At 35.7% G+C, this 28000-nt stretch overlaps 6 protein-coding genes and 1 long non-coding RNA gene across 8 annotated transcripts; 4 read left to right on the forward strand and 3 right to left on the reverse strand.

The window, feature by feature from the left end:
* Positions 1-4: 4 nt before the first annotated feature.
* LOC103851350 (MOB kinase activator-like 1A) lies at positions 5-3212 on the forward strand. The gene is made up of 7 exons (XM_018656718.2): positions 5-1406; positions 1741-1801; positions 1893-2001; positions 2103-2193; positions 2293-2426; positions 2515-2678; positions 2778-3212. The coding sequence occupies exons 1-7, from the start codon at positions 1381-1383 to the stop codon at positions 2847-2849; spliced, it is 657 nt and encodes a 218-aa protein (XP_018512234.2). The 5' UTR covers positions 5-1380; the 3' UTR covers positions 2850-3212.
* On the reverse strand, positions 2981-23745 carry LOC103851353 (myosin-17). Its single transcript, XM_009128201.3, has 40 exons — positions 23727-23745; positions 12814-13058; positions 11894-12022; positions 11641-11784; positions 11385-11530; positions 11143-11299; positions 10982-11040; positions 10480-10639; positions 10225-10374; positions 10009-10145; positions 9766-9912; positions 9527-9628; positions 9384-9441; positions 9201-9302; positions 9059-9096; positions 8835-8961; positions 8587-8757; positions 8276-8407; positions 8048-8157; positions 7886-7946; positions 7619-7796; positions 7275-7480; positions 7043-7162; positions 6846-6944; positions 6549-6770; positions 6333-6472; positions 6028-6145; positions 5893-5943; positions 5730-5801; positions 5420-5590; positions 5131-5286; positions 4835-5041; positions 4592-4729; positions 4429-4499; positions 4237-4336; positions 4090-4146; positions 3941-3997; positions 3773-3853; positions 3610-3692; positions 2981-3539 (listed from the first exon to the last, which is right to left on the reverse strand). The coding sequence occupies exons 2-40, from the start codon at positions 12814-12816 to the stop codon at positions 3404-3406; spliced, it is 4596 nt and encodes a 1531-aa protein (XP_009126449.1). The 5' UTR covers positions 12817-13058; positions 23727-23745; the 3' UTR covers positions 2981-3403.
* LOC103851352 (glutaredoxin-C4) lies at positions 13455-14723 on the forward strand. Its single transcript, XM_009128200.3, has 4 exons — positions 13455-13707; positions 14107-14180; positions 14288-14386; positions 14484-14723. The coding sequence occupies exons 1-4, from the start codon at positions 13550-13552 to the stop codon at positions 14552-14554; spliced, it is 402 nt and encodes a 133-aa protein (XP_009126448.1). The 5' UTR covers positions 13455-13549; the 3' UTR covers positions 14555-14723.
* On the reverse strand, positions 14696-16758 carry LOC103851351 (PHD finger protein ALFIN-LIKE 5). The gene is made up of 5 exons (XM_009128198.3): positions 16393-16758; positions 16147-16179; positions 15635-15863; positions 15421-15556; positions 14696-15080 (listed from the first exon to the last, which is right to left on the reverse strand). Exons 1-5 carry the CDS (start codon positions 16493-16495, stop codon positions 14817-14819), a joined length of 765 nt encoding a protein of 254 aa, XP_009126446.1. The 5' UTR covers positions 16496-16758; the 3' UTR covers positions 14696-14816.
* On the forward strand, positions 16607-16947 carry LOC117132052. The gene is made up of 2 exons (XR_004455478.1): positions 16607-16839; positions 16890-16947. It is a non-coding gene; the product is annotated as an uncharacterized LOC117132052 (long non-coding RNA).
* LOC103851354 (alpha/beta hydrolase domain-containing protein WAV2) lies at positions 19352-22224 on the reverse strand. Of its 2 annotated transcripts, none has more exons than XM_009128204.3 (8): positions 21879-22224; positions 21297-21332; positions 21084-21162; positions 20902-20956; positions 20682-20798; positions 20336-20500; positions 19847-20076; positions 19352-19752 (listed from the first exon to the last, which is right to left on the reverse strand). In XM_009128204.3, exons 1-7 carry the CDS (start codon positions 22111-22113, stop codon positions 19849-19851), a joined length of 915 nt encoding a protein of 304 aa, XP_009126452.1. In that variant the 5' UTR covers positions 22114-22224; the 3' UTR covers positions 19352-19752; positions 19847-19848. The 2 variants fall into 2 exon arrangements, with proteins under 2 accessions (XP_009126452.1, XP_009126451.1); XM_009128203.3 differs by having other exon boundaries at positions 19352-19723; positions 21879-22222.
* LOC103851355 (protein Brevis radix-like 4) lies at positions 22724-28000 on the forward strand. Its single transcript, XM_009128205.3, has 5 exons — positions 22724-23720; positions 23816-24237; positions 26991-27126; positions 27202-27584; positions 27676-28000. Exons 1-5 carry the CDS (start codon positions 23622-23624, stop codon positions 27752-27754), a joined length of 1119 nt encoding a protein of 372 aa, XP_009126453.1. The 5' UTR covers positions 22724-23621; the 3' UTR covers positions 27755-28000.

Raw genomic sequence — 28000 nt, forward strand, 5'->3', positions numbered from 1 at the left:
GTAATTTTAAAATTCAAAATATAATGTAAGAAAACATTTTATTTTTTTATTATATGGTTAATGTGGTTGTTTAATATCTTTTAATAATAAAAAAATAAACAAAAAAGAACTAAGATACAAAATTATTATCAAATATTTATTATTCATAATCATTAATTATCATATATACGTTAATCATATTAGGTAATTCCGTAGTTTTTATTTAAGAAAAGTACGAGAATATTACTTTGTGCACTATTTATCAATTTAATAGTTAGTTTAATAAAAAGTATAATATAAGTTAAGATGGAGCAACCTATTTCTCTAACAATTCTGAATTTCATTCTCATGGTGACACGAGGTTACAAAACAATGTGGTAATGTTTCTCAATTAATATATAAGGGATATATTTCCACTGAAATGCATTTATATATAATTATTATTTTAACACTGGTTAATTATGATATTACAAACTATAAGAAACATTATATAGATGATACTAAAGCCAACAATTCTATCCGAGGATTCTTGTCTGACTGCATCACTTTAAGCTGCTCTATGAGATCCATTACCGACGGCACTCCTTATCATGCCGAAGATCTCTTGTAAGTTTTTTTCTCTAATATTCTGCATAATTCGCATTCTGCATTTTTATATAATTAATTAAAATTTTATTATTATTTATTAAAATATTAAATAAGAGACTGATTTAATAAAAATGAATAAAATAAGTTAATAGGTTTAGCATTTCTAGACTAAAAACAAAATTCAGGAAACAAATTTTTCCAAGAATAATATTTTGGTGCACAATCTTTATATTCCTTTTATTTCTAAATATTTAGGTGACTAATGATTAGCATATAAAAAGTTTCCTTTGAAAATAACAATATACTAACTCATTTTCTTGCTTTCTATAAATTTCCTGATTATCTATAATTGATTGTTAAAGATTATATTCCTCATATACATATTACAGTATTACAGCTGGTGTGTCAGTGAAATAAAAAAAATACTTGTATCAGGTGCAAAAGAAAAATATTTTTTCTTGTTTATGACACTTTTCTTTCCAAATAAATAAATATACATGATGTGAGTTGGCAGATTTATTTATTTTTTTATTGTGTAAAATTCCACTGTTGGAAATATTCATATTATTTCTCTGGTCATGATATGCTGTGTAAATATGTTGAAAAAAATAATATATATATGTGTAAGTGTGGCGACAATGCATTAAAAATAATTGGTACTACTGCGGGCGACTCGAAAAAAAAAACTCAAGAGTTATGTGTGCTTGAACAGATATTTCGTCTCGTTCGGATATTCTGAATCCATTGTTTCATCGGCTTTTAAGTTAACTTAGCTTTCAGATTAATTCTTCAAAAGACACTCTCTTTAGAGCCATGAATTTAATGGGATTACCTAGTAGGTATGTTCTACAATTTATATATGTATCCTTCTTTTATATTCTATTTGATTTTGTATTAGTGAAAACTTGTTTGCAAGTGGTTTGTGTGTCAAGTGTAATTACAGTTTGTAAAGTTTCTTGTTAGGACAAATACAAAGCCTGATACTCCTCTACTGTTGTGTTTACCTTCAAACTAGTGTGAACAAACCCATTCCATTTGATTAGAAATATATGGTTATAAATTCATAAACTAGATTATTGTTAATACTTCCAAACAGTTGATTGAGATTGAAGCATAACCTCCAACATGGCTTTCTAGGTTCTAACATGATGAATCTTATATTCTTTCTTACAGTGCAAATCAGGGGACAACATTTCGACCAAAGAAGAGGAAGACACCTCCATCTGGGAGCAAGGTCAGTGCATTGGTAATTAGATATCATGTGGTTTAAGTTATGGCTATGTTATTATTACGTACAATTTTTTAATATTCTGAACAAAATGTAGGGTTCTCAGCTTGAAGAGCTCATCACAACCACTCTTGGAAGTGGTAACCTCAGAGAGGCCGTGAAACTACCTCCTGGTGAAGACATTAACGAGTGGTTGGCCATTAACAGTTAAGACAGTCATTATAACCACTAATATCAATTAGTGTCTCTATCCCTACTTGATTTATATCTTCTTAAGTTTTCTTTGTATGTTTGGTTCGTCTTTCAGCCGTAGATTTCTACAACCACGTGAACCTTTTGTACCCTACTCTCCAAGAGTTCTGCACCCCCGACACTTGCCCAATCATGAATGCTGGATTGTAACTCACTCCTTCGTTCTTGACTCTCATTCATCAGTCCATGTCTGAGTTAAATCATAAAATTTGGTCATTTTCTTCTTCTTTTCTTCTTGGGTGCAGGTATGAGTATAGATGGGCAGATGGAGTTGCTGTAAAGGAGCCAATAAGGGTTTCTGCTCCTGAATACGTTGAGTATCTCATGAACTGGATTGAAACTCAGATCGATAACGAAACCATCTTTCCGCAAAAACCTGGTAGACGTGAAGCTAGTGTTAAACGTCTTTCACTATGTTGTTTCTAGTAGTTTTTAACACTCGGTTTATTTTTTTCATTCTTCTTCAGGAGTGCCATTCCCACCAAACTTTAAGGATGTCGTGAAGCAGATTTTGAAGAGGATGTTTCGTGTTTATGCACACATCTATCACTGTCACTTCAAGAAGGTTGTTGGTCTCAAGGAAGAAGCTCATCTCAACACTTGCTTCAAGCATTTTGTTCTCTTTACATCTGTAAGTTGATGAATTTATCTGCAACATGTTCATCTTTTTGGGAATGTTCTAATTAGTTGTATTAACTATAATTGGCCGTTTCTTTTTTGCAACATGCAGGAGTACCAGTTGATCGATGAAGCAAACTTGGCTCCACTTAAGGACCTCGTGGATAAGATTCTGAACCCATAGAAAATGGTGACATATCTATCCAAAAGAAGTTTATGGTTTCATGTTTTTACAAAATGAGTTGATGTAACATTAAACTATCTTGTGATGTTTTTCAAACTCTCTTTTCTTTTTTGTCAAGTTCAAATTCTCAATCAATAAATCTATCAACATATATATGAAAATGTTGAAAACAAAGTCTAGTTCCTTCATTACAATTTCCACCAAGGATTATAAAGACACCCAAACAAACAAACAAATACATGATTGACTAAAACAAAGATACTCTCTTCCCCTCTGTGGACAAGACAGCATCAACACACACCTAAGCCTTTCTATGACAAAACAAATAACCCCTGTGAGTTGCCATAACTACAGGGATGCAAAGAATGAAATAAACTCGGCCTTTCCACAAATACAAAGGCCAGAGACTGATCCCCAAATCAAGAAGAATAATGTAAAGAGAAAAGAGGAAAATGATATACACAAAATGCCCCATAGAAATGCAATGGCTCACACGATGTATTTATGTATATGCAGCAAAAACAATAATCGTAGTTGGTTGGACCTGATGACACTTATGACACACTGCCTTCTTTACGTGTGAGTAAGAATCCGAAACCTGAGTTTTCACGGATCAGTTGAGGAGGTTCAATGTCGTTCACATCCACTTGTTGCATTGACTTCGATATATCTTCCACCGTGAATGGAATGCTGCGTTTTGATTGATTTATTGTGTTAGTTTAGAAATGGGAAGGTCTACACAAACTAATTTCAGCTTTACCTCGAGTCATCGTCCAAAAGGAAAGAGCTGCTTACGGCATTGTTCGAGTCCTCTGTCATCATAACCCTCATGTTTGCAATAACCTATGGTTTTTGGAATGAACACAGTTAGTAACAAAATCTAGACAAAAGAAAGCTTAGTTATGTATTAAAAAGAAACATACATCTGAAGAAACGCTATGAGTGCCATATTTGTCATCCCAATACATTGTGCTGATTCTGTATAGCTGCTGTATACTTAGCACCTGAACAAGAACAGCAACTTCAATGTTAAGCTCATGAATGAAAAAAAAAGTAAAATGGATTTCACAGAATAGAAGAGAGAGTAATACCGGACAGAGGTCTCTTGTTACTTCGTCCAAGGTCTTTTTCGGCTTTTGATGAATGACCTGAACAGAGAGCAAAGAACAAGTAAAGTTCACATAAGCAAACAATGTAATGAAGCATAAAAGTAGTGGCAAAGCAGCCATTAAAATCATACCAGGAAACCAACTGCTTGTCTGATATGCCTCAACTCATCCCAAGCAGAGCCAGCATACTGTAATAAAGATGAAACAATTTAATCAAAACAACAAAAGGTATGAAATGTTTTAATTAAGAGGCAAAGCGTGATGAAGCAACGGCTTACTTCATCAGTAGCTTCTCCACACCACTGCTCTAATTCAGCCAAGCCCGCTTTAACGTACTCGCCGTTGCTGAATGAGCAACATTCACGACGTAGAAGAAGACTGCACAATTGCATTACAGAGAAAAAAAAATTGTCAATAAAGGAAAAGTGGTTTGAGAAGAAACGAAAGGAGAGATGCCAAGTGAGACATGCCTGTTGAAGAGCTGAACATTGATGAAGGAGAATATTTGTGTGAATACTTTGCGGACTACGAAAGGTGGAGCCTGTATCATGTAAAAACAGAATATAAACAACATTCCCAAAAAATATATTAAATTTTTTCTTTTGTTAGTTTCTTATGGAAGTCAAGACTCACGTTGTTCACTTTCATTAAATTCAAGTAACTGTTTAAGCTCTTCCTAATACTTTGCCAATGAGCAATCAGAGCTTGTTGAGCAACAGCGTTTGCTTGTGCTCTCCCTTTCACCAAACTTGCCCTTGATGTCCTTGGCGCCTGTATCATGTAAACATGCACTTACACTTAATCAATTATCTGATGAAAATTAAACTAAAAAAGATCAGCATATCAACTTTCCACAACAAAAACTACATTAACTACCTGTATACACAACCCAAGAAGAGGAGAGATCTCTTTCTTGAGATTATCTCTGATCATTCCATATATCTTCTCGAGGTATGCAGTTAGCTGCTGCTTGAAAAGTAATGCTGGGTACTTTGCTTCAACTTGCCTCAAGTCGTCAAGCTTGGTGAGTCCTTGTCTATTCAGAAAAGAGAGTCCAGCGCTTTGAGGAGATGCCCTTATTCCCTATTTAGAATGTTAACAAGGCACACAAGATGAACTGAGGCTGCACACCAAGGCAGTTAAAATAAAAATTCGAAAAACAAGCTTCTTACTTGTGACATCCTCCCAAATAAGGATGCTGATGTTGTTCTTCGTCTCTGTGGTGTTAAACTAGCTGCTCCAGTTGCTTTGAGTGTGCGTTGCAGAAGCAGTAATAGCGTGGCTGAGTTAGATAACCAATACGCCAAAACCTCGTTATTATCTGGTACCTGTAATGGAAGACAACATTTTCCATACTTATATTCAGAAAAATAATCAACATTATGGAGTGCAGAACATGTTGAAATAGTGTCATAAAATGCTTCCGAGGAAAGACGCAAAAAAAAAAAAGAATCAACTTACTTCAATGGCTGAAGCTATAGTTTGAATGATACGGTCAAAGACGCTAGTTCTTTCGACTTCAAATGATCTCCAGTGAAGAAGACATTTGTATATGACACATGCAGCTACAGGCTTGCCCCCAGCATATCCAAGGTTTTGTGAGATACACTTGACTAGTAGTTCTTGGTTTTCCTGAATAAAGCAACCATTATAAGTTTATAACATATATATATTAAGAGAAAATCAGAGTGCAATACTGCATAAAAATGCAGTCTCACCGTTACAATTAGCACAAGAATATCATTGTATGTGATACATGCAGAGTAGTTACCTGCTGCTTTTCATTCAGATATTTCTGTGGTTTCTCCTCAGACTCTGGTTCTCGTACAGCAAGGGCCATGTCCTGTGACATTCATAGACCATAAGCAATTAAAGAAACAAGAAAGTATGATGGTGTCCTTTTGAATGGAGAAAAAAAAATCATTTCCTCTTACCGGCGTAGTCTTTGTTTCTCCATTAAGATGGCTTCCATTTTCTGGCGTTCTCTGGAGAAGAAAATATTACATGAGCAAATAGGCCTTGTTGTATTAATATGTGAAAAGAAAAAATAATTCATATGTTGTTGGCACCGGTAAAAGCATTGTTCTTGATCGCGTGGGCATAGTTCGGCTGGTTGGAGATATAGCAAGTGCCTGTTGACGAAGAACTTGAATCTCTGACTCTGAATTGGAAAGCTTCTCTTCTAGTCTGAAAGCAAGAAGTAAACTCAATATGTATTAGTCCAGAACAGAAGAAACACAGTTATAACTTATTAGCATCAACACTTGTAAAGAAAAAACGAAATTGTCAAATGCATATTGACAAGTTCAACAAATTTAAGCAATTAGAATATGTACTCTCTTTGTTTATCCTTCATCAATATATTTTTACGAACCTTTGAACCGATTCATGCAGCTGATCTGCTTTTCTAGTAGCATTTTCAAGCTCTGTGGCCAGCTCTGAGTTTCTAGCCTCTGCCTCTGAGAAAGCTTTTCTCAAGTTTTCTGCAGCTTGTCGTTCAGACTCAAGCGAAGCCTGTAACAAAAAAAATATAAGTTAAACTTCAGCAATGAACATATGAAGGATGATATAATAAGCTTAAGACACATACCTTTAGAGCCTCCACCTCTGATGTTAATGAATTGATTTTTTCAGTATCTTCAACCAAAACCGGAGTCTCCTTAATGACTGGAGGTGCTTCTTCAATAGCTTTCTTTGCAGCCTCTCGTTCCCTAATCACAGCAGCGTTTGCTTCTTCAACTTGCAACCGCATTGCTTGCAGAGCCTCTTGTTGTTTTGCAGATTCTTGGGCTTTTGCCTCTTCCAGCTCAGTCTATATAACCATGGAATTATCAATAACAGTGTAACTGAAGGATGATATCATGATAGTGTATGGAAATGAACTTACTCTCTGTCGCTTTTCTAGCTGTAAACGCCATGTTAACTCTTCAACACGCTTCTCAAGTTTGTCCTTGGCCTCTCTAAGGGCTCCTGTGTCTCGTGCAGCCTAGTTCAATTAATTTTAAAGGTAAGAATCTGATGGCTTCATGAAAATGTGAAAAACTTAGGACATGTTTCAGTACAAAAAGAAAATAGAGAGTGAACCATTTTGAGTGTCCTTAATTCTTTTCGTGCAACCCTGCTCCTCCAGCCACATTGCGTAGAAAGGGCAGCTTTCTGGAGTTTCTTGTAGTAAGAATGTGCCAGGTGACTACGAAGACGAGCCTAAAATTTAAAAGGAGGAACCGTCAGATTGATGATATAAGAGGGACAATTTCGCACACTTTATTTCTCAGTTAGAAACAAGAATAACCCAAAGAGGCTTCTTATTAATGACCTGAATAATAGTAGCAGCCTTCATTTGCTTTCTGTATCTGAACTCATTGCGAGCAACCATTCCCCTTAGTGCTGTTTGAACTGCTATTGCTGAATGTCTAATCTTTAAATAAGATTCTCTGGCAATATGTCGTCTGAAACTCTTCTGAATATTCACCGCTGCTGCTTGGCGTCGCATTTCTTCATAAAGGTTGCATGCCAATTTGCCTTACATTCAATAAAAAAAGTTTCAGAAACCACTAATCCTCCAAAGTAGTACAATCCGCAAAAAAACACACATGGACCACAACAAGCCACTAATGTCATGGCTACACAGAGAAGCAAGAAAACTAGGGAAGAAGATACCTCGGACATTGGACTGCAATACGACAGCAGCTCCACGTAAAGCACGGAACTCTTTACGAGCGATAAAAGTACGGCTTTGCCTTTGGATTCTCCTAGCGGCATTGCCAAGAACCTCGGCTCTTCTTGCATCCAACTCAGCCATCTGCCCAGCTCTAAGGAATACTTTTGTTTTCCCTAACTACAAGTGGCAGCATGTTGGATAAATTAGTCAAAGCTCCTAAACCACCATAAAGGAACCATTACATAATGCAATTACTAATGACTTACTTCATAGCCCTTTAAGCCTATCTTATCCAGAAGCATTCTGCATGCAACTTTGTCGTCATAACTGCACAGAAAGTGAAACCATTATATACATCGGGAAGATGCAAGGCATGTCTCAACGAAAAAGACTGCAAGAAAAAAAATTATATCAGATGCAAAACTTACTTTCCCTCCAGAACATCCGGAGCAAGAACACCAAAACGATTGAGAAAGTCATAAAATGTCCGCTTTGTTGGATAACCAGCACAACTGATTCTAATAGCTTCCAGGACACCCTTAGCAAAATTAAGACAAATTTTTGTTTAGTAACCAAAAACGTAAAAGTTGAAGTACCTCAGTTGTTGATACTCACGAACAGAAAAGTATATTATGGAAGGTTCTGACTGTACTTACACCACAACGTAATTGTTGAATTACGTTCAGATTCTCGAAAATGGCAGGCTTTAGTACATTATTTGGCTTCACACATCTGATGTAGTGAGGTTCAGTTGAATTGAGTGTCTCCATCAACGACTGAAGTTGAAGCTGGAATTTGAGATAGCGTATTTCTTGTTAAACAACAACAATTTAAAAATCTCTTATACTTTGAGCTAGAGTCGCCACTACATAATGTCTGTAATCAACACTCATCTCCAACATGGGTTAAACAAGTACTGTTGTCTGTATCTACTTTACACAAACCATTCATGAATCAATCACCATACCTTAAAGCGTGAACCGATGGAAGAAAATTTGGTTTTACTTGATGTTTCTTCAGCTAGACGAGGAAATAAACCAGCAACGAAGGTACAACTGGAAGCGATCAAAAGATCCTGATGTTCTGCCACCACGTAATCTTTGTTCTTGTCAAGGAACAAGTCAGCCTGATAAGTTACCTGTTTCAGTAGGAAAGAGAGTATGTTAACAGGAATAACATCTAAACTTGTCATACGCATGTGAAAGGTGTATTTACCTCTCCAGCATAATGCGATATTGCAAAGCTGGTCCGAGATAGCTTTGGTTTCGTAAACCGCTTACTGTTTTTGAATGTTTGATACAGCTTCTGAGCAAATGTTTCATGTGTCGATTTCGGAAACATACTGCGAAAGAAAGGAACATCCATTATACACTTGATCTCAGTCAAATTAAGTAAAGCAGCGCCTTCATCAGATTCCTCTAAAGAGTCTAGCAAAGTACCATGCTTCATCTAGAAGCGCAATGACTCCTCCAGGTTTCTGTACGAGCAAGTCACATACACACACATAAGTATCAAGAAGAATGAATGAGTTGTAAATTATCACCAAAAAAAAATCGTTAAGGACATAATTAAATCCAAGACCTTCTCAATGAGTTCCAACACATCCTTGTTATCAACAAACTCTATGTAACTCCAGTTGATCTCTTCTTTGGTATAATCTTCTTGTTCCATTTTGAAGACGTGCTGTGAGAAAAGTAATTAGTGCTACGTCAAAACTAAGAAAGAGAAAAAGATATTCGGAAAGCTAATGGGTTAAGAACAGACCTGGTTGAAATGTTGTTGCAGCTTTTCATTGGTAAAATTGATGCAAAACTGCTCAAAGCTGGAAAAAAAATTACATGAAACTCAATACAGCCTTTTAACATCTTCACAGAAAAATAAATAATTCTGCAAGCTGCAAAATGTACCTGTTGGTCTTGAAGCTTTCGAACCCATAGATATCAAGAACACCAATTATTGTCTTAGAGTTTGGATCTTGCCCGATAGAATTGTTAATTTTATCAACAAGCCTGAAAAACAGAATACGGATTTTAAGAAGTTAGAAAGTGTCAACATGTCCTCTTTAGAAGAGTGAACTTAGCAAAAACAAGGAAACAATAATTAATCACATCCATCAAATTAAAAGAGAGGATGTTTCTTTGCATACCAATCAAACAAGCGTGAATAAATAGTTTTTGCCAATGCATCCCTGCTACCCGTGGCTGAATCAGGATCAAGAGTTTTTGTAATAATCTCTTCTGGTGTAACCATTGCACGTTTAATCAATGCATCTTCCAAACTCTTTGCATCACACCTTTTTACAGAAGTGAGTCCAGGATCAAAGATGTAAAAAAGAAAAAAAAAAGAAAAATCAAGATTAAACAAGTAAGTAGCACATAGTGTACAATACCTAAGAAGTTCAGCAGTCGCATCCAGATGAAATCTTGATTTTTCATCCTTCAAAACTGAGGAGTCAATCTCTTTTCCTTTTGCGAATTCGACATTACCTAGATGCAGGATTGCAGCAACAACTCTAAAGATTGCATCCTGATAGCAATTATCATCAGCAAAATGCTCTACCAGAGAAACCATCCCTTGTTGGAAAAGGAGAAAGTGATAGACTGACCTGTTCCTCTTCACTGATGCCAACAATATCCATAGCTCGCCGGGTAGCAAGATACTCCTCGGTGTCATCCACTCCATCCAGTTTATAGCACTTCGATTGGTTTAGGTAGTGGAACGACTTTGGATCTCCCAACTTGAACTTTTCTCTTTCCTACAGAATGGGAAAAGAGATGAAATCCTCCAGTTACTTATTCATGAGGTATAAAGCAGAAGGCTTCACAGTATGGTTTAGTGTTCGCATTGTGCCGCACCGTACCTCAGGTGGAGCAGCACATAAAAGGTAAAAGCAGTGGTAATTTCTTTCTGGATCTGATATTTGACACACACGAGACCTTTCCAACAAATATGTTCGGACAGCTGCTCCCGATATTCTCCCACTTCTGTCGAACTGAAGCTCCACAAACTTTCCAAATCGACTGCATTTTGATTTAAAGACAAAGTTGCAATGAGGTTTTCTAAAAAGAAGTTATTAGAATAACTCTATAGCACAATAATCTATCACATAGTAAAGTAAGTTGGTGATTAATCCTTCACTTCATAGATGAAGGAAGCCAGGAGATTAATATGGTTTATATGATTCAACTTATTACATGAGCCATCTGTGCAACTGATCACTGAGGTTTCTTAGTTACAATACAAATTTCTAACAAGTAGTGACTGAAGAAGCTTTGAGCAACGAACAAGTTTGACTATGCAACTTATAAAAGCATTTAAAGAGAAGATCCATAGGAAAAAACTCTCAGTGAACATACGCATACCTGGAGTTGTTATTTCTGAGAGTTTTGGCATTTCCAAATGCTTCAAGAACTGGATTTGACTGTACACCACCAACAAAACCAAAATGGTTAATCAAGCTAGCTTTACAAGGCTCTCTGTAGATATATCAATAAGTAGCTAGGATAGATTTGTGACGCCTCACCTCCAGCACTTGCTGTTCCACTGTCCGTCCTTCAACGCCGGATCGACCACCAAGGTAAGCAAGGTAGCGCATAAGCATCTTTGTGGTCTCAGTTTTACCAGCTCCACTTTCCCCACTAACCAGAATTGAGTTGCTCTTGCCCTCATTGATCATCGCCCTACCCAGAGAATCAATACACGAGCATGAGTAAAGAGTGATTTAGAGAATTTCGCTTAGTGAAATCATTGGTTAATCCTAATTACCTGTAAGCAACTTCTGCGATTGCAAACACATGGGGGCTTAATTCACCAAAGCCTGCTCCTTTATACTGCTCCATCATATGAGTATCATAGAGATGTGGTAACCTTTGAAACGGATTTACAGCGATCAAGATGTTTCCGGTATAAGTCTGCAAACGCAATTTAGTGGGAATACTTAGGACTGTGTAGTGCTTAGTAATTAAATATAATGTGATTACATTAGTACTCACTCGGCGCAGAAAAATGCATAACAACTTACATAGATTTCATTAAGCTCATATCTCATGGCCAAGTTATTCAAAACACCCGGTTCATGTAGATATGAGAGCTTTGTCATGTCATCAACACCCCCAGGGAGCGCCTCCATATCCTTTGGAAATACGTTTGCGATTTTGGCCACAACCTGAAATTAAAAATTCATTGATTGGTTAATGCAATATCTGGTTTCAATGATTGTACTATAACTATGGAACAGAGATGTCAAAACATGGAAGGAGGATTAGACAACTTACGGTCTTCCCGTTAGTGGTTTGTGCATGAACTTCTTCGCCATTGATTTTGACAACTTCTCCATCAATCCATGCCAACCCTGGATCTTCAATCCAAACATGAGAGCCAACTATTATATTGACTGGGGCAACCTACAGGATATGAAGATTGGAAGTGTGAGGTACAGAGATATTAATAACTTCACAGAAGCTGCTGCTTTAATCTGAATTGAGGGAAACTAAATTTGAATCATTATAAACTTGAAAGAAAGCTTTCAAGATTTGTGTAATGTTAATAATACAATGATCCCTTTGAATAAGTATTAGTGGTATAAAACAAGCAGAAATGTTATCAAGCATAGAACAACTAATAAAAAAACATATAAATACGTAAACACAAGAGCCACTGAAGAAAGCATTCTATGAGATTTGAACAAACTCAGATTAATGAACCGACAAAGTTATCAGATTTCATACGAGAACAGCAGAGTGGTACTAGATCTTATAGTTTAAGTCCACTGTCCAAAGAAGAGGAAGTGGAATGTGAAACTGGGTGAGCTTCTAACGAATATAATCGAGCAATTAACCTTTATAATCTGCAAAACTATATATCTTAAACCTTGAAAAAAAAAGTGTATTTATTCGGAAAAAAAATGGTCGAACCTAGAGAAGTTTCCTGATCATATAAAATATAACATAGAAGAGCTTACATGACCACATACGACATGCTATTCTAGGCAGCTTGAGAGCAACTAATAATAATAGAAGTTTTAAAACAATGATAACTTTATGAAAGCCACTGAGTATAGAGGTTATAAACCCAAATCTCATACAAAAGATCTCTTTTTGTTGCTCCTATAAAGAATTAATCAGTTTACTTTATCGAATCAGAGAAACCATTGAAACAAAACAGAGTAAGCAATCGAAGAAGAGGATTAGATTACCATGGCTACTCTTCTTCCTGCAATAAAGATCCTATCTTTGCCAGTAGCTCATCCAATAGAGACGCCGAGTTTTGTAGAGCGCCTGACTCAGATCGGTGATGAGATTATAAGGGTTGGTGGTCTCTAAAAGAGTTTAATTGGGAGCCGCCACGGGAAAACGAGGAGATCGGATTTGACTAGAAGAGTCGTCCGTCACAGAGATAACCAAATCTTTCTAAAGTTGAATCGGAATGTTTTCTCTCTCTCTAGAAAAAGCTTGATGATGTTGAAGAAAGCTGATGACTTGGGCTTCTAGCAGGCAGACGTCTATGCCTTTTTCTCTCTCTCTCCTCTCCTTCGAGCAAGCAAAGCAATGTTTCTCTCTCTCTCTAAAACACTTTTTTGAAAAACAAATAATAATGTTTATTTGGGTGCCTGTGAGAATGGAGATTGGTCAAGTGGGGTCCAGTGAGACTCATGGACGGTGCTGGATCGAGTTGGACATTCGTGGTCAGCCACCCCAAGAATAATTATGTTGTAAGAAGCAGACAACGAGGAATATAGATTATTTACTGTCCCGGTAAAAGTTTAAAGTTTTCAAATTTGTTAATAAGAAAAAATATTAGTGGTGGTCGTTTTGGTTTCCGGTTTGATTCGGTCCGGTTTAGTTATCACTGCTTACAAGTTTACACATCTAACAGTGTCGGCTTGGTTACTGCGAGTCTGAGTGAGACGAAGAAGAAGGAGAAAGGGAACGATGACAATGATGAGATCTTTCTCGATGGCAATGTTGCTCGTCGCACTAGTTTCATCCATCTCTATTGTTTCTTCGGCTTCTTCATCCCCTGAAGCCGAGTTTGTTAAGAAGACCATCTCTTCCCACAAGATCGTTATCTTCTCCAAATCCTACTGCCCGTACGTACCTCTCTCTCTCCCTCGATCTATATCTGTTCATTTCTAGTCGCTGATCGTCTGCTTCTCATAAAAAGATTGGATCTTTATTGCCTTTGGTTTGCTTTTTTTTCTTTTTAGATCTTATCAGAATGAAACTTGACTGAAGGGAAAAGTCTCCACTTTGCATATATGAATCTGTGTCTAACTTGAATCCAATGAAAGTCCTCAGCTTTGTCTCGTTACAGATAGTTTAAACTAGCTAGATATATGTGGGAATCAAGTTTGGATTTTTGAGAGTTCAGTTATATGTGCTGTGTATTTGTTCTATTGCTTTACTATTTGGCCTTTTTAGAGTTATGCAGTAATATCACTCATCACTTACCTGTGTATATGACTATGAATCCTTGTTGGTGTCAACAGGTATTGCAGGAGAGCCAAATCTGTGTTCAGTGAGCTGGATCAGGTTCCTCATGTTGTGGAGCTTGATGAAAGAGGTGCGTTTTAACATTTTAAAAAATGTATATAAGATTCATTTGTTGACTAACGATTGAGAGATTTGAGGAACTGATTAGTTGTTTGTATAAAAATTGGGTAATTGCAGAAGATGGGTGGAACGTTCAGAGTGCACTTGGAGAGATTGTTGGAAGGCGAACAGTACCACAGGTTTTCATTAACGGAAAGCACATTGGAGGATCAGACGGTAAATACTCAGCTTCTTCTCCTTCGAGAAAATATATTTGCTTGTGACAACATTATGCTGATTGATAGATATATGTTTGTTGTTTTGTGATTGTCAGATACTGTAGAAGCGCATGAAAGCGGTGAACTGGCCAAGCTTCTCGGTCTTTCCACCAAAGCTGAACTCTAGGTTCAATGTAGTTGTAGTTGGAGCAATATTCAGGTGTAAGCACTTCAATTTTCCAGTTTCATGATAACTTGTAATGTGTTCTGAAGGTTATAAACGTCTTGTCATGGTTTTGTGAAACTGTATTAAAGACTACGAGTTGGATTGAGATTCAAATCTGGTCATGCTTCAAGCTAACTGTCTGAACAACAAACAGATACAAAGTGCATTATACAATTTGGGGGGAATGGATAGATAGATGGCTAAGGCTAATGGAATAAAACATTTAGGGACGAGCTCTTTTGTTGCTGCAAGAAGGGCACTTGTATTGCTTGATATGCTCCGCTCTAGCTGGAGTGATCTTCACACACTTCCCATGAAACCATTTCTCGCACATGTCGCAGCAAATCCAGAAATCAGATGCATAGTTATCTCCACAAGCTCCACATAGGGTCTCACCGTGTTCCTCTTCATCCTCTTCCTCTTCCTCTACTCCTTCCTCCTCGTCGTTGACCTCTATTGTCCTTGAGCTTTTGACTTCTAAATCTCTCTGCATTTCCAGATCAGATAAAACATTTACTACACCAACATAGCAAATGTAAACTTCAAAAAAAAAAAGCTAATCAACAGCTATCATTTGATCAGAAACTTAATATAACTTGGCCATTTCAGTACATACTGGTCTATTGATTACAGCTCAAGACACCACTCAGTCTTTGTTACCTCAAACCTAGAAACTTCTCATACCACAAGATGCACAAACTAACGTTTAGGGAATCACAAAAGACTGTGTTCAGTCTATGTTTCAGAAACTCGATGGCAAACTGTGTAAGAACCTATAAACTAGGTTAATGTTCTAACCCTTACTAAAAGGACAGCATGAAGCTTACCACTTTTGAATTAGACTTGGATCTGTTGCCATTTCTGTTTACTGAAGAAGGCTGTTCCTCTGTTTGTTTCTTCGCACTTCCAGTTACAACTTCAAATACAGTAGGAACCTCGTTTATCATGTTAAACAAGCGCTTCCTGAATCAGTTCATGTATCATGATAATGATTGAAGAGAATTACATACCAATCAAGAAGTAAAGGATTGATATATATACCTGTCAGCTTTATCGAAACCAAATCTTGAACCGAAGTAAAAGGAGACAGAAAGCAACCAGGCATCACTGTGGACAGCAACAAGAGAAATCCACTCTTTTTCCTGCATTCCATCTCTAGCAAAGTTGATGCCGAGCGCAGGCTCAGGGAGCTCAGGAGGCACTTCTTCAGCTGGTAAGTTAACTTCCCACACTTCATTCGGGAATCCATACAAGCAAAGGTTGTCCTTCTCTACAAATACAGACTTTCAGTTTCTCAAACTAGCAAATAAAGTTACAAAATGAAATACTCATACAGTCATACTAGTAAAGACTCAGCAGATTGTGCTAGAAAGCAACTGTGATCAAATGTATCAAACAAAAAGTAAGAAGGAGAGCAAGATAAATGTAGTTTTAAGTGTCAGTATTGATTTGGTTAAAGACTATGTTACCATTATCTTAGCAGAACACAGAAGCAAAGATGTATACATATATATATATACACATTTAAGGTAGAGAAAGAGAAAAACTCTAACCAGGATTGCATTGCTGGAAAAACTCTTTCACATCTGCAAAATAAAAATAGAAAAGTAAAAACAAATCAGAAATATTATTATATTCACGAATTAGAGAATTCAGCAATCTCCACCAACACAACACAATCTATAACACTAGAGAACAGTTATTTAATAAAAAGATCAGACAACAACACGATGGTCGTGAAGGAAAAGTCAAAACCCATAAGAGAAAAAATGAAAACTAGGAGAAGAGAAGAAAGAGACCGGTGGTGAGAGCACGGAGGATGCCAGCACGACGGCCCTTGAAATCTCGGAAGACTTCTTCAACAGTTCGAGGGTTGTAGCGGGCACCTCCTCCTCCTTCCATCTTCCTCACGATGAAAGAGCGGCACTCAAGTTTGTGTCTTTTTCGAAAAAGAAAAAAAAAGAAGCAAAAGTCTTTTCTTTTTGGTTTCAAGTGAGTGAGTGATGATAAAAGCAGCAAACTTTGGTTTTAGCAAAAAGGAAAAAAATAATTGAATGAAGACGAAAAGTTGTTCCACTGCTCCTTGGAAAGTGACAGACAGGCCCGATCTAGTCACACGTCAACACTTCACTCTATTTCAAATAGTACTGTGTATGATTTACAACTTGAAAACAAAAACAAAAAAAAATCAAAACCATATTTCCATATTTCTATGTCGACACTTCAGCTGTAGAGGATAAATTGAAGTGTCGACACTTCAGCTGTAGAGGATAAATTATGTGAATAATCAGATGAGAACTGAAAACATTTATGTGAATAGAACTTGAGGAAGAATTAAATCTAGTACTATTAAGGAAAACAATAATCAGATGCCTACCTATGTTATTAATTAATTGGGTTAAGTATTTACGAATTATAATAATATAATAGATTATTAAATGTATTATACTTTATTAATAATAATATCCATATTATTTTATTTTCATAAAATGTAATACTAAATATATTTATACTATTAAAAGGGAATCACTCCTAAAAAATCTACTTAAACAAGGTTGTTGGACCATTTCATTAGACTTAACTATTTATTTGGTCTTAACTTATATTTCTCTAACTATATAAATACTTTACATAATTTAAATGAATTCATTTATTATTTTCTCATAATCTATTATATAATTGCTCTAACAATAAATCCATATGAATATATGATAGATTATTCAAATGTGATCATTACCACATATAATTCTATTAATAGTATAAACTTTTAATGGTTTAGTTATGTTTAATAGGTATATAATTTGTATTTTAAAATTTTAAGTACTCATTTGGTCCTTACTTTGGTTTCTATTTTTTCTATGCTCAATTATTTATGAAATTCAGCTTAATTTTGAGTTTTTTTCTCAGTTTGGTACGATTCAGTGCACTCGGGTAAATGTACTCAAACCTATACATTATCTCTTATATAAGAAGAATTTATTTAATTTCAAAAATACATTATCTAAGCGCGGATCAAAATCTAGTTAACTATTATAATATATAAATAATAATTATTTATTGTTGTAAATATTATAAGTATTTAGGCGGATTATAAGATAACACTGATTAACACTATAAGCACTCAATATAGTAGACTACAGTCAAACATATCAATACTGTTAAAAGGGAAGGAGTCTAAAAAAATCTACCTATAAAAGTTGTTTGGACCCTTTCATTTAATTCATTATTTTTTTGTCTTACTTTAAATTTATACTAACAATATGTTACCATATATTTCTCTAACAATAAATTTAGTCAATTCTTTTATTTATTTAAATCTCATTCCTAAATCCTAATCATTACTATTACTATATTTATCATTTTAATTTTTAATTGTAAAAGCATTGAAACTAATGTTTTATATTATCACTTTTATCATATAATATATGATTTAAAGCAAGATAAATTACAAGACATATATGTGTACATTCTAACTTTCTCTTTCGTTTATAATAAAGTAATCATATCATATATAAACTTTTCCACTAAGATCAAATGTCATATACTAAACTTTCAACTGTCTATAGTTTGATAATATTTTCATATTTAAAAATGATTTTTCTAAATATTCATGTTACCTTCACAAAAATGAAGAAATTCATTGGTTCTATTAAAGTTAACCCGACTTCACGATATCAGTATTGATTATTCAAGATTTTGAAAATTATTTGTTTAGATATTATACTTTTATATACTTTTCACTTAAAACGAATCAATACTATTAAAAAGGAAAGAGTTTTAAAAAAATCTAATATAAAAAAGTTGTTGGAGTTATGTATAAATATTTATTATTTTTCTGATAATATATTAATCATTCTAAACATACAATATTTCAAATATTTTTAACAGATTTTAATATTATTTTTTTATGATACCTTTACTCAGAAAAATATTTCATCAACCATGTTTTTGTACAATAACTTTAAAAATTTATATCAAAAGGTTGTTGGACCTGATATGGACGTAATGGGTCCACATCTGTTCGGGTATTTAAAATCCTAAAAGAATTTGAAATATATGGACGAAAAGTATTTGAAACTCCAAACAAATACCAAAAAAAATCAAATACCTAAAAATTTAAAATCTTATTCAAAATCTGACACGATGAACTGAAAAATACCCAAAATTTTATCCAAATACCCAATTTTTTTTTTAATTTGAAAAATTTACCTGAAATCAAAACTCTAATCGTAAACCAAAAACTTAAAAATAATATCCATAATACCGGAAACATATTCGAAATATACCTAATAAACACATATTTATGATCGGGTCTAGGGTAGGATCCGGACTCAAACAAAGACATGCGGGTCAAAAAACACAATAGGTTATCTTCTCTGGACTTGAACTAAACCTATAATTTTGGGTCGGTTCGGTTTGTTTTTTTTATTCGGATATAATTTTCATGTCGAAAAGAAACTTACGTAAAAGTGTACATATAAAATCTCAAATAAACTAATTTGTAGATTATATAACTGTTAAAAATTATGTTTTTCGATATAATAAAACTTTGTATTATAATATAATCCAACAACCCCGCGCTAAGCGCGATTCAAAATCTAGTTCCTCTTTTTATATTCCTAATCCCATTTAACTCTACAACTTGGATTAAAACTTATTCCACGAATAACATTACTAGTAGAGATGTTAACTAGAATTTACACAAGTACTCATACTTTTAAATTCAAATGGAGCGCCCATAATTTGCATGCAAACTTAAACTGAAGATTGGAATACATTATATGATCACATAAGAAACAAAAGATAGTTTCACAATCATTTCAATCATATAACCATTTTCTAAATCATCTACAAAGCAATAATCATTTAGAGGAAATGGTTAGTATCATAAGAGAAGGACCAACAGTTGGAAAAAATAACCAAAAACGACATGAAAACTGAAACAACTCAGAACGTACAATATCTCCCAGTGGCGGTTTCCGCTTACAAAGTCCCTCTCCAGCATCTCACTCTCAAATGCAATATACGCATATATATCTGCTTTATAAAGATACTAACGTTTCAGGTTTCAGTAGGATCCAACTGAGTCCAAACTTCCTCTAAACACAGCATCCTCAACTAGTTACCTTCCTGCCAGACCACAGAGACCAACGTCAAGCCTAGAGTAATACTTTCCAAAAAAAAATATCAAAACATATCCGGAAGCATCTATAAAACAAGCATCGTTTATGACCCTCTGAGAGCGAACTTTACCTTTATCGTTGTTTCTTTTCCTCAGGCGCATGCTTTACAAGGAACTGCATGACCGTCCTCCAGTAAACGTCACCCCCAGTCAGCCATGTATCCATATGCATCCCACTCGGAAATTCCACAAATGTGCACTGAGAGTTACGGGCAGCCGCTTTAGCGTATAGCATTTTCATGTGAAACGGAGGGACCATCTCGTCTTGCAGTCCAGAGAGGAAAAGTACTGGTTGTTTCACCTGTTATTGTTACAAATCAGCTTATCAGTGAGCTGATAAAGAATAAACTCATGACACATGTTCTAGTATCAAAATATATATATATATATATATTTTTCTCCTGAGAAGGATACTGCCCATCTAACCATGAGAAGAGAATTATAGTAATATGGAATATATTAAGTGATCTGCTTATTTAGTTATTTCAATGGAATATGCAAACTGTAAGCGAGAAAAATACATTTAAAAGAAAGCTACAAGAGTCTACATTGCTTCTTACCTCACCAATAGCGTCAATAGTGTTCCATGGGGAGCGTACAACAAAATTAAGAAGTTTTAGGCTTTTAGTACCGCTTCCTCCAATAAACCACTTCAAGAAGGGCAGCAAAACACCAGCCATGTCAAGAATGGATGTGAAAGTGTTTTCCAGAATCAATGCAGATACCTATATAAGGACAGTGCAGAGATGGTAAACATACAGCTAATTGACGTGTAGAGATATAAACTTAGTACTGAAGGCAAAAAAATAAGAAATATATATATATACTTGGGCCACTAATATTCTCTCCTCCTAAGTAGTATATTCTCTCTAGTCATCTGTTAATATGAATATTTAGTAACGGTACCTTTTCAGGATTGTTTTTAGTAAGCACAGCTCCAACAGCTCCTCCAAGGGACCTTCCAAACACAACTATTCTAGATGTATCTATGTCTGTCCTTTGAGAAAGGTGATCCAACGCAGCCTAACAAAAATAAAAGGCCATAAAATAGGTTATGATGAATACATGGAGACATGCACACAAGAGTTTAATGGAAATGTAGACAGATTGAGAGTGCAAAACAAACCTGAGCATCTTTAATGATTCCATGCTGTGACGGATAACCATCACTTTCCCCATAGCTAGTTGAACAGAAAAAATCAATCAGTTATAATGCAAGAAAGGTAAACAAGCAGCAATAGATCCATGTAACTAAAAATAAACGATTAAGATAAGAGATAGACTAGAAAGCAGGTAACTGAAACTGACCCGCGATATGAAAGCATGAATACGTTGCAGTTCAATTTTTGTATCATGATGCGAACCATCTCTAGACGATGAGCGATATCTAGGGTTCAAAAGGTCAAGGTCTTCACAAGGCAAAGAACCCCACCCAACAGAAACTCCTTAGAGCATATACATAAATATAAAACAGAACTCTTTAATTTACAAATCACCAAGAAATGGCTCAGGAAAGGATACTTCCAGCATTCTCCTGGAAAAATAGAATGGTTGGACCTGCAAGGAATACATCAACTATTAGAAACCAGCTGAACGAATCGAGCTAAGCTACTACAAACCAAGAGAAGTGAAATAAGGGAAACTAGTAAAGTTTGAATTTTAAAGTCAGAAGCTTTCCCAATTGTATAAATCAAATCTACCAACGAGAAGATATATTACTGAATCAATGAGCAGTTGCGTGGCGAAGCTTTTATGAAATTCCTAAAACGGAAGAAAGTATTTTGTTGTGACTCTAACCTAAGGTAAGCTAAGCTAATAACAACCAAGAGAAGTGAAATTAGGGAAACTAGTAAAGTTTGAATTTTGAGTGTGGCTGATGAGTTGCAAACTAGTACTATAACATCATCATTACCTCACAGGTCACAAAACTGACCAATTGAGACCAGAACCTAGCTGAAAACAGAGATATCAAGACCTAACATCCCTAAAGTCAGAAACTTTCCGAATATGCATTAATCAAATCTAACAAAAACAAGATATATACTGAATCAATGAGAAGTTTCGTGGATCAGAAGTAGAATGGTGAGGAAAAAAAGGAGAAACCTTGACAATCAGGGAGCATTTTGATGAACCAGGAGTGGAGCCGCACGCCATCGGAGGAGCGAAGCCAGACGTCCTCGTAGATGAGATTAAGCCTGGCGGGGGTGATCGGGTATGACTTGGTTAAACCGGGGAGAACCGGGACGTAGACTAGCTTCTCCTGGAAGACCACGAGGAGCGCCACGCCCGCGACGACTATCCCTCCTAATCCGTACAACAACACGCTCACGTACGCCATTGTTCTCTCTCTCTCGCTCTATCCGTCTGCTCGTAGCTGAGCAGAAGCCGAATGTGAATCTGAATCCAAAACAGAAGTACTTTGCCACTTTCTATCTGTTTCTCGCGTGTCTTGCTGCTTTTGCTTTCCTTCTTTGAGAGGAGAACGACTGGGTCGTGTAATGGGCCGAAACAAGCCCATCACTGATTTTTTTTCAATTGTCTTATTGGGTCATCTCCTGATTATGTTATTCTCTAACATTTGCTTGTTCAGGAGATGTGTTAGGAAACCAAAAATTTCAACCATGGTCTATAGGCCTGGGATCTATAATGGAACCGAACCCGCCGTACCAAACCGAAATTTCTGTTTGTTCGGTTTGTTGGTGAAAAGTTTGGCTCGATTCGACAGGTTTATAAAAAAAACTTTGGTGCTCGGTTCAGTTTGATAATCGCTTAGTTCATTTTTTAAAAAAAAATTTAGCGCGAATTAACCAAGTTTTGAATCAAAGTAGCCGAAATTATCCAAAATATTGAAAACTAACCAGCCGAATTTAACTGAATTTACCCAACTTTTTAATCGAAACAAAAAATTTTGGTTAGTTTCGGTAAAAAAAAAACTTAACTATCCGAATTCCGAACCGAACTACCAAACCGAACCAAACTCTTATACGGTTTAATTCAGCAATATTTTAGTTGAACTGAACTATCCAAAAATTGAACTACCCGAACCCGCCTGCCTACATTGGTCTATATGTTTTTTTTCAGAACACTATACTTGATCATTCTACTTTCTACACTGAATTTTTTAGTTTCATGTTTTGTATATATCCTAATGAACTTGGCTTTTGTTTATACAAAAGGTAGATTCTATCTTACATGAAATATTTGTTTGTATCTCAAAATTATAAAAATAGAGAACAATTTGTAATGTCAACTAGCTGTTATCTTTAAAATTTTGAACAATTTGTAATGTCAACTAGCAGTTACTAAATAGTGCGAGTGAAAATGCTAAGAAAAACTTTGATTACTTAGAGCCACCATAAAAATCTTTCTTTCGTTTTAGGTTTCTCAAAAGGTCAGAGCCGGTTTTGCATGTATCGATAATTGAATCCTTAAGCACACTTGAAATACTTGACTACAATGAACAGCCTTTGATACATCTGAAAGTCTAAATCTGCAAGCAGCAATAATGTAAAATCTCTCGATTTAAGCTACATTGACAAGTGGAATCCCGCTCAAGTTGTCTTACTTAATCAGTAGACCAAACAAAATGGTTTACTTTTAGCATTAACCGAGTGTGATTAGATTAGCGGATTTACCGTAGAGATGACGCGGGACCTTTTCTTGATTTTTAATTAAAAAAATGGAACCGGTCTTCCTGGTTAAAGTGAGTATAAAAACATAAAAAGAGCACCATGACCAAACACACAACACAAACCAAAGTTAGAAACTGACAGCATCTACTGTCTCTCCGTATCCAAAAAGAGAAGAAACAAAATCACATTACCAAGAAACAGCAGCTGCCGGAAAATGCTGACTTGTATAGCTCGTTCGAAGCGAGCCGGCGATGAAACCTCGGGTCAACCCGACGATCCGGATTCCAAGCAAGCCAAATCTCTAACATCTCAGGTAGACTTCTCTCTCTCTCTCTCTCTCTTTGCTCATCCTCCACCTCTTGTCATTCTCTATACTGATCAAGGGTATTTTCGTAAATTCATTCTCAGCTCAAAGATATGGCTCTGAAAGCTTCCGGTGCTTACCGACATTGTACGCCGTGTACGGAGGGGGAAGTGCAACCGCCGATCAAGAGCACTCCGGTGACGACAAAGTCTGATCCCGAATCTGATCAACGGTTTAAAATGCTGTACGGTAGATCAAACAGCTCGATAACAGCCACGGCGGCGGCGGCGGCGACGCAACAGCAACAGCCTAGAGTTTGGGGAAAAGAGATGGAGGCGAGGCTGAAAGGGATATCGAGCGGCGAGGCGACTCCGAAGTCGGCGAGCGGGAGGAACCGGGTAGACCCGATAGTGTTCGTGGAGGAGAAAGAGCCAAAGGAGTGGGTCGCTCAGGTGGAGCCAGGTGTTCTCATTACGTTCGTGTCTCTTCTCGGCGGTGGTAATGATCTCAAGCGGATACGTTTCAGGTATGTTACTCTGATACTCTCTGTACATGCTTTCAATCTACGGTAGTGATTTTTTTGTGTTTGACTCTGTTTTTCTGATCGTACGGTTGAAATATTTTCCCACGTTTGTTTTGATCGTGATTTGGGAGAATGTTCGGAAGATGCTCTGTTCTCTGGGAGAACTGAATCTGATTTTTTAAAAATAATTATTACTATAAAATCAGTACAAACACACAATCTAAAAATCTAAATAAAACAATCAAAGTTTGGTTAATTCGATAATCTGCGTAGATAAATAGATGAATATAATTTGTGGATTTCTATGTCTAGGCAACATATGTTGTGCTAAAATACTACTAAAAACATACGAATTTAATAACAAGTAGAAAACTTACCACTTCTTTCTGTTTAGTATCTCGAAGGGGTAATTGTGAGTGTGAAAATATAACTAAAAAGTGGGTAAAAAATAGATACTTGGGACCCAGAGTTGTAGACTGTAACGCTTCATCACGCCTAATGAGAAGCAGAGGCCGTAAAGGTCCAAAAAGCAAAACTTGGTGTTCCCTTTTCAGAGTGCTTCTTGGGGTCATCCCTTCTCATTCTGTCTTTATTTCGCTTTTATTTATGTTTTCTTTCGAAATTAGCTATATACTCCCTCCGTTTTTTATTATAAGTCGTTTTAGAGAAACTTTTTTGTTCCAAATTATATGTCGTTTTCGGTTTTCTATGTAAAATTTATTAATAATTAATGTTGTATGACCAATAGTAATATATCTTCTATTTTTCTATTGGTTAAATTGTGGTTAGGTAAATAATTAATGATGTTTTTGTTTAGAAAATATAAGAAATTAATGGTTTTCTTAATCTACGTGCATAGCTGTAAAACGACTTATATTAAAAAACGGAGGGAGTATATGATTACTCCATTTCCTCTATTTCTTACTTATCTTCAAAATCAAAATTTTTAGTCCACAGAAAATATAGAAAAAGAGATTTATCTTATCGGTCATATGAAATCACTCTATATAACGTGTGAATAAGTATGCTAAAAACTTTAATTCTTAATGCGGTTGTTAGATGGTACTAAAAATGTTTCTTTATTTTTGTTTAAATCAAAGATTTAAGATCTTTGGTTGGTAGATTAGATATTTTATTCATTTTCACCAATATTTTGGGTTTGTTTTTCGACAATTTATATATATAGTTATATTTAAATAGGACACAAACTTTTGCTTTCTTTTTTAATTCCAGTGCCTTGTTCTCCGCGTCTCTCTCGTCTGTCCTCTAATCAGTTATCACATTATAATTGTTGGGCGGCATAGGAAAAAATGCTTCGTCTTGTAATTTCAAAGAACATATATAAATAAGTAAAATAAAGCAAATAGCTTTAGACTTTTGCACAGTTTCTCTCGTTCACATCTATGTCGCCTATTGAAAACGACAACCTCAACGTATTCTGTCTCTTCTTTGCTTCAACTCTTTGTCTTCTTCCCATATAAAACACAGATCAAGTTCTATCACCACCTGTCTTTCTTTTGTCTAAACTTGGTCTTCCTTTTTGTTTGTATGATTCACAAACATTGTTTGATTAGGTTGAGTCCTATAGGTTCTAAGTGTTTTTACTGTTTGGTTTGGATCTCGGTACAAGTATAAGTTAAAGTTGTTGGGAAATTAAAAAAAGAGACTTGAGAATTTTCTCATACCCACCTCCTTCCCCATTATTTTCTTTACTGTTAGCCATAATCATCTTATCTAATTATTAGCTTTGACCATTGCCGTCTCTGTTTCTTTTTATTTCTTGATTTCTACATAATTTTGATTGATTATTTACTGTTAGCTACCCCATTAACAGTTGAACAAAAAAAAAAAAAGGGCTACCCATTAACTAACATTTTTTATTAAAAAAAATATTCAAAAGGTTGAATTTGTATGAACTTGCATCTCTTGTTTTCAACTCTCTTTTTAGCCATAGCCTATGTGTGTAATTAGTCAAAAGCTCTATTGAATCAGCTATTGTTAGTTTTTTCAAATCTCCCTCTAATCCGCTTTCTTTAATTCCCACTTTTGTATACTTGTTCTGATTAAAGTTAGTAAGTTACTGCTTCTCCTAATTTTATTTGACCATTAAAGTTAACTTAGACTATCATGTGTCATAAAATTATGAGAACCAAGTTGTACTAGTAGAGAAACTGATGTGTTTATACTCAAGAATCTATACCATTGTTTTTAAAACCGGCCGGAAGCTAAACTGGATAATTATTCAAGTCACGGTTTAATATAGTTCGACCATATTAAATATGGTTCAAATTTTTTTTATAATTATTAATTTTTATTATGTAAACTTACTTATAATTATATTAAATACAATACATAATTAAAATATAAATATGATCAAATCTAAAACATTGGAAATATTAGTTTTTCCATTTGTTCATCTGATTCATAGGCTTTTGATAGTTTTAAGAGTTTTCATCTAGTTCAATGACTTCAAAACTCAACCCGATTACGTGACCGGCCGAACCTGGTCCAACCATCGAAGAGGTTGTGTTTTAAAACACTGTTCCATACCAAAATCAACAACTACCAGAATTTGTTTACCTAATCTATGATTATCATTATCAAAACCACCTCTTCACTTAGGAGTCTATCTAATGTTTCATCTCCTGATCTTTCACCACGACAATAGACAATTTGTAAATTTGTAAGATTAAGACAACATGTTTCCAAAATGTACTTTATTTTTCTCACTTCTGTTTTGTTTTGTTCTTGACCAGCCGAGACATGTTCAACAAGTTACAAGCGCAAAGATGGTGGGCAGATAACTATGACAAAGTGATGGAACTTTATAATGTTCAAAAACTAAGCCGCCAAGCCTTTCCCCTTCCCACGCCTCCTAGATCCCAAGACGAGGTTAGCTTTTTCACTGAATCGTATCTCTCAACAAACCTGTGATTGTCCACTAACTCATCTTGAAATGCTTGTCAGAAGGAGTATCATCCAGAGGATACTCCTACAACACCGCCTTTAAACAAAGAACGGTTGCCTCGCAACATCCATCGTCCAGCTGGATTGGCTGGTTGCTCATCTTCGGATTCCCTCGACCACAGTTCAACCCAAAGCCGGCAGTTTAACGACTCTGGAATACTAAACTCAACTCCTAAACTCTCAAGCCTAAGCGGAGCCAAAACAGAAACATCTTCCATAACAAGCTGCTCGTCCAGAGACGCAGACCGGTCAGAAGAGATGTCTGTAAGCAATGCGAGTGATGTTGATCAGAACGAGTGGGTGGAGCAAGATGAGCCTGGCGTTTATATCACCATTAAAGTCTTACCATGTGGGAAAAGAGAGCTTAGAAGAGTCAGATTCAGGTAACATAAACAGCTTCCTTACATTGTTTCATTCATTGGTCCTTAGTCAAGAAACTAAATCACTGAAACTGTGTTTTCTATTGCATTGCAGCCGAGAGATATTTGGGGAGATGCATGCGAGGGTATGGTGGGAAGAAAACAGGGCAAGGATACATGAACAATACTTGTGATCATCTTCTGGTTTAGATGCATTAAACCGGTTTTGTGTTTTTTATTTTTTTCTCATTCTCGGTATACTGTTTATTCCAAGCTGAAGTAAAAAGAGAACCCTTCCGCAAGCACTCCTTGTGCCTCCTAGTCACACATATTTTAAATATCAACTGCGGAATATGTTTAAGGAGGTTTCATATTTTTTTTCCTTAACAAAAGAAAATGCTTAAGCTTGGAATATATAGTGTTGGCTGGTTTGCTCAATA

Source organism: Brassica rapa, chromosome A02, assembly GCF_000309985.2.
Source record: "Brassica rapa cultivar Chiifu-401-42 chromosome A02, CAAS_Brap_v3.01, whole genome shotgun sequence".
Lineage (NCBI taxonomy): Eukaryota > Viridiplantae > Streptophyta > Magnoliopsida > Brassicales > Brassicaceae > Brassica > Brassica rapa.

Excerpts from the sequence above, each read along its gene's own strand:
- LOC103851351 (XM_009128198.3), bottom strand. The coding sequence starts at position 16,495 with ATGGAAGGAGGAGGAGGTGCCCGCTACAACCCTCGAACTGTTGAAGAA. Across the intron at positions 15,864-16,146 it reads TTTCCAGCAATGCAATCCTG|AGAAGGACAACCTTTGCTTG; the intron begins GTTAGAGTTTTT and ends CTGTATTTGTAG. Across the intron at positions 15,557-15,634 it reads GGTTTCGATAAAGCTGACAG|GAAGCGCTTGTTTAACATGA; the intron begins GTATATATATCA and ends GAACTGATTCAG.
- LOC103851350 (XM_018656718.2), top strand. The coding sequence starts at position 1,381 with ATGAATTTAATGGGATTACCTAGTAG. Across the intron at positions 1,802-1,892 it reads CACCTCCATCTGGGAGCAAG|GGTTCTCAGCTTGAAGAGCT; the intron begins GTCAGTGCATTG and ends AACAAAATGTAG. Across the intron at positions 2,194-2,292 it reads CCAATCATGAATGCTGGATT|GTATGAGTATAGATGGGCAG; the intron begins GTAACTCACTCC and ends TCTTGGGTGCAG.
- LOC103851355 (XM_009128205.3), top strand. The coding sequence starts at position 23,622 with ATGCTGACTTGTATAGCTCGTTCGAAGCGAGCCGGCGATGAAACCTCG. Across the intron at positions 24,238-26,990 it reads CTCAAGCGGATACGTTTCAG|CCGAGACATGTTCAACAAGT; the intron begins GTATGTTACTCT and ends GTTCTTGACCAG. Across the intron at positions 27,127-27,201 it reads CTCCTAGATCCCAAGACGAG|AAGGAGTATCATCCAGAGGA; the intron begins GTTAGCTTTTTC and ends AATGCTTGTCAG.
- LOC103851352 (XM_009128200.3), top strand. The coding sequence starts at position 13,550 with ATGACAATGATGAGATCTTTCTCGATGGCAATGTTGCTCGTCGCACTA. Across the intron at positions 14,181-14,287 it reads TGTGGAGCTTGATGAAAGAG|AAGATGGGTGGAACGTTCAG; the intron begins GTGCGTTTTAAC and ends GGGTAATTGCAG. Across the intron at positions 14,387-14,483 it reads GCACATTGGAGGATCAGACG|ATACTGTAGAAGCGCATGAA; the intron begins GTAAATACTCAG and ends TGTGATTGTCAG.
- LOC103851354 (XM_009128204.3), bottom strand. The coding sequence starts at position 22,113 with ATGGCGTACGTGAGCGTGTTGTTGTACGGATTAGGAGGGATAGTCGTC. Across the intron at positions 20,799-20,901 it reads GAATCATTAAAGATGCTCAG|GCTGCGTTGGATCACCTTTC; the intron begins GTTTGTTTTGCA and ends TATTTTTGTTAG. Across the intron at positions 20,501-20,681 it reads CTAAAAACAATCCTGAAAAG|GTATCTGCATTGATTCTGGA; the intron begins GTACCGTTACTA and ends GTCCTTATATAG.
- LOC103851353 (XM_009128201.3), bottom strand. Across the intron at positions 10,640-10,981 it reads CTCAGAAATAACAACTCCAG|TCGATTTGGAAAGTTTGTGG; the intron begins GTATGCGTATGT and ends ATCAAAATGCAG. Across the intron at positions 8,962-9,058 it reads GCGCTTCTAGATGAAGCATG|TATGTTTCCGAAATCGACAC; the intron begins GTACTTTGCTAG and ends TTTCTTTCGCAG.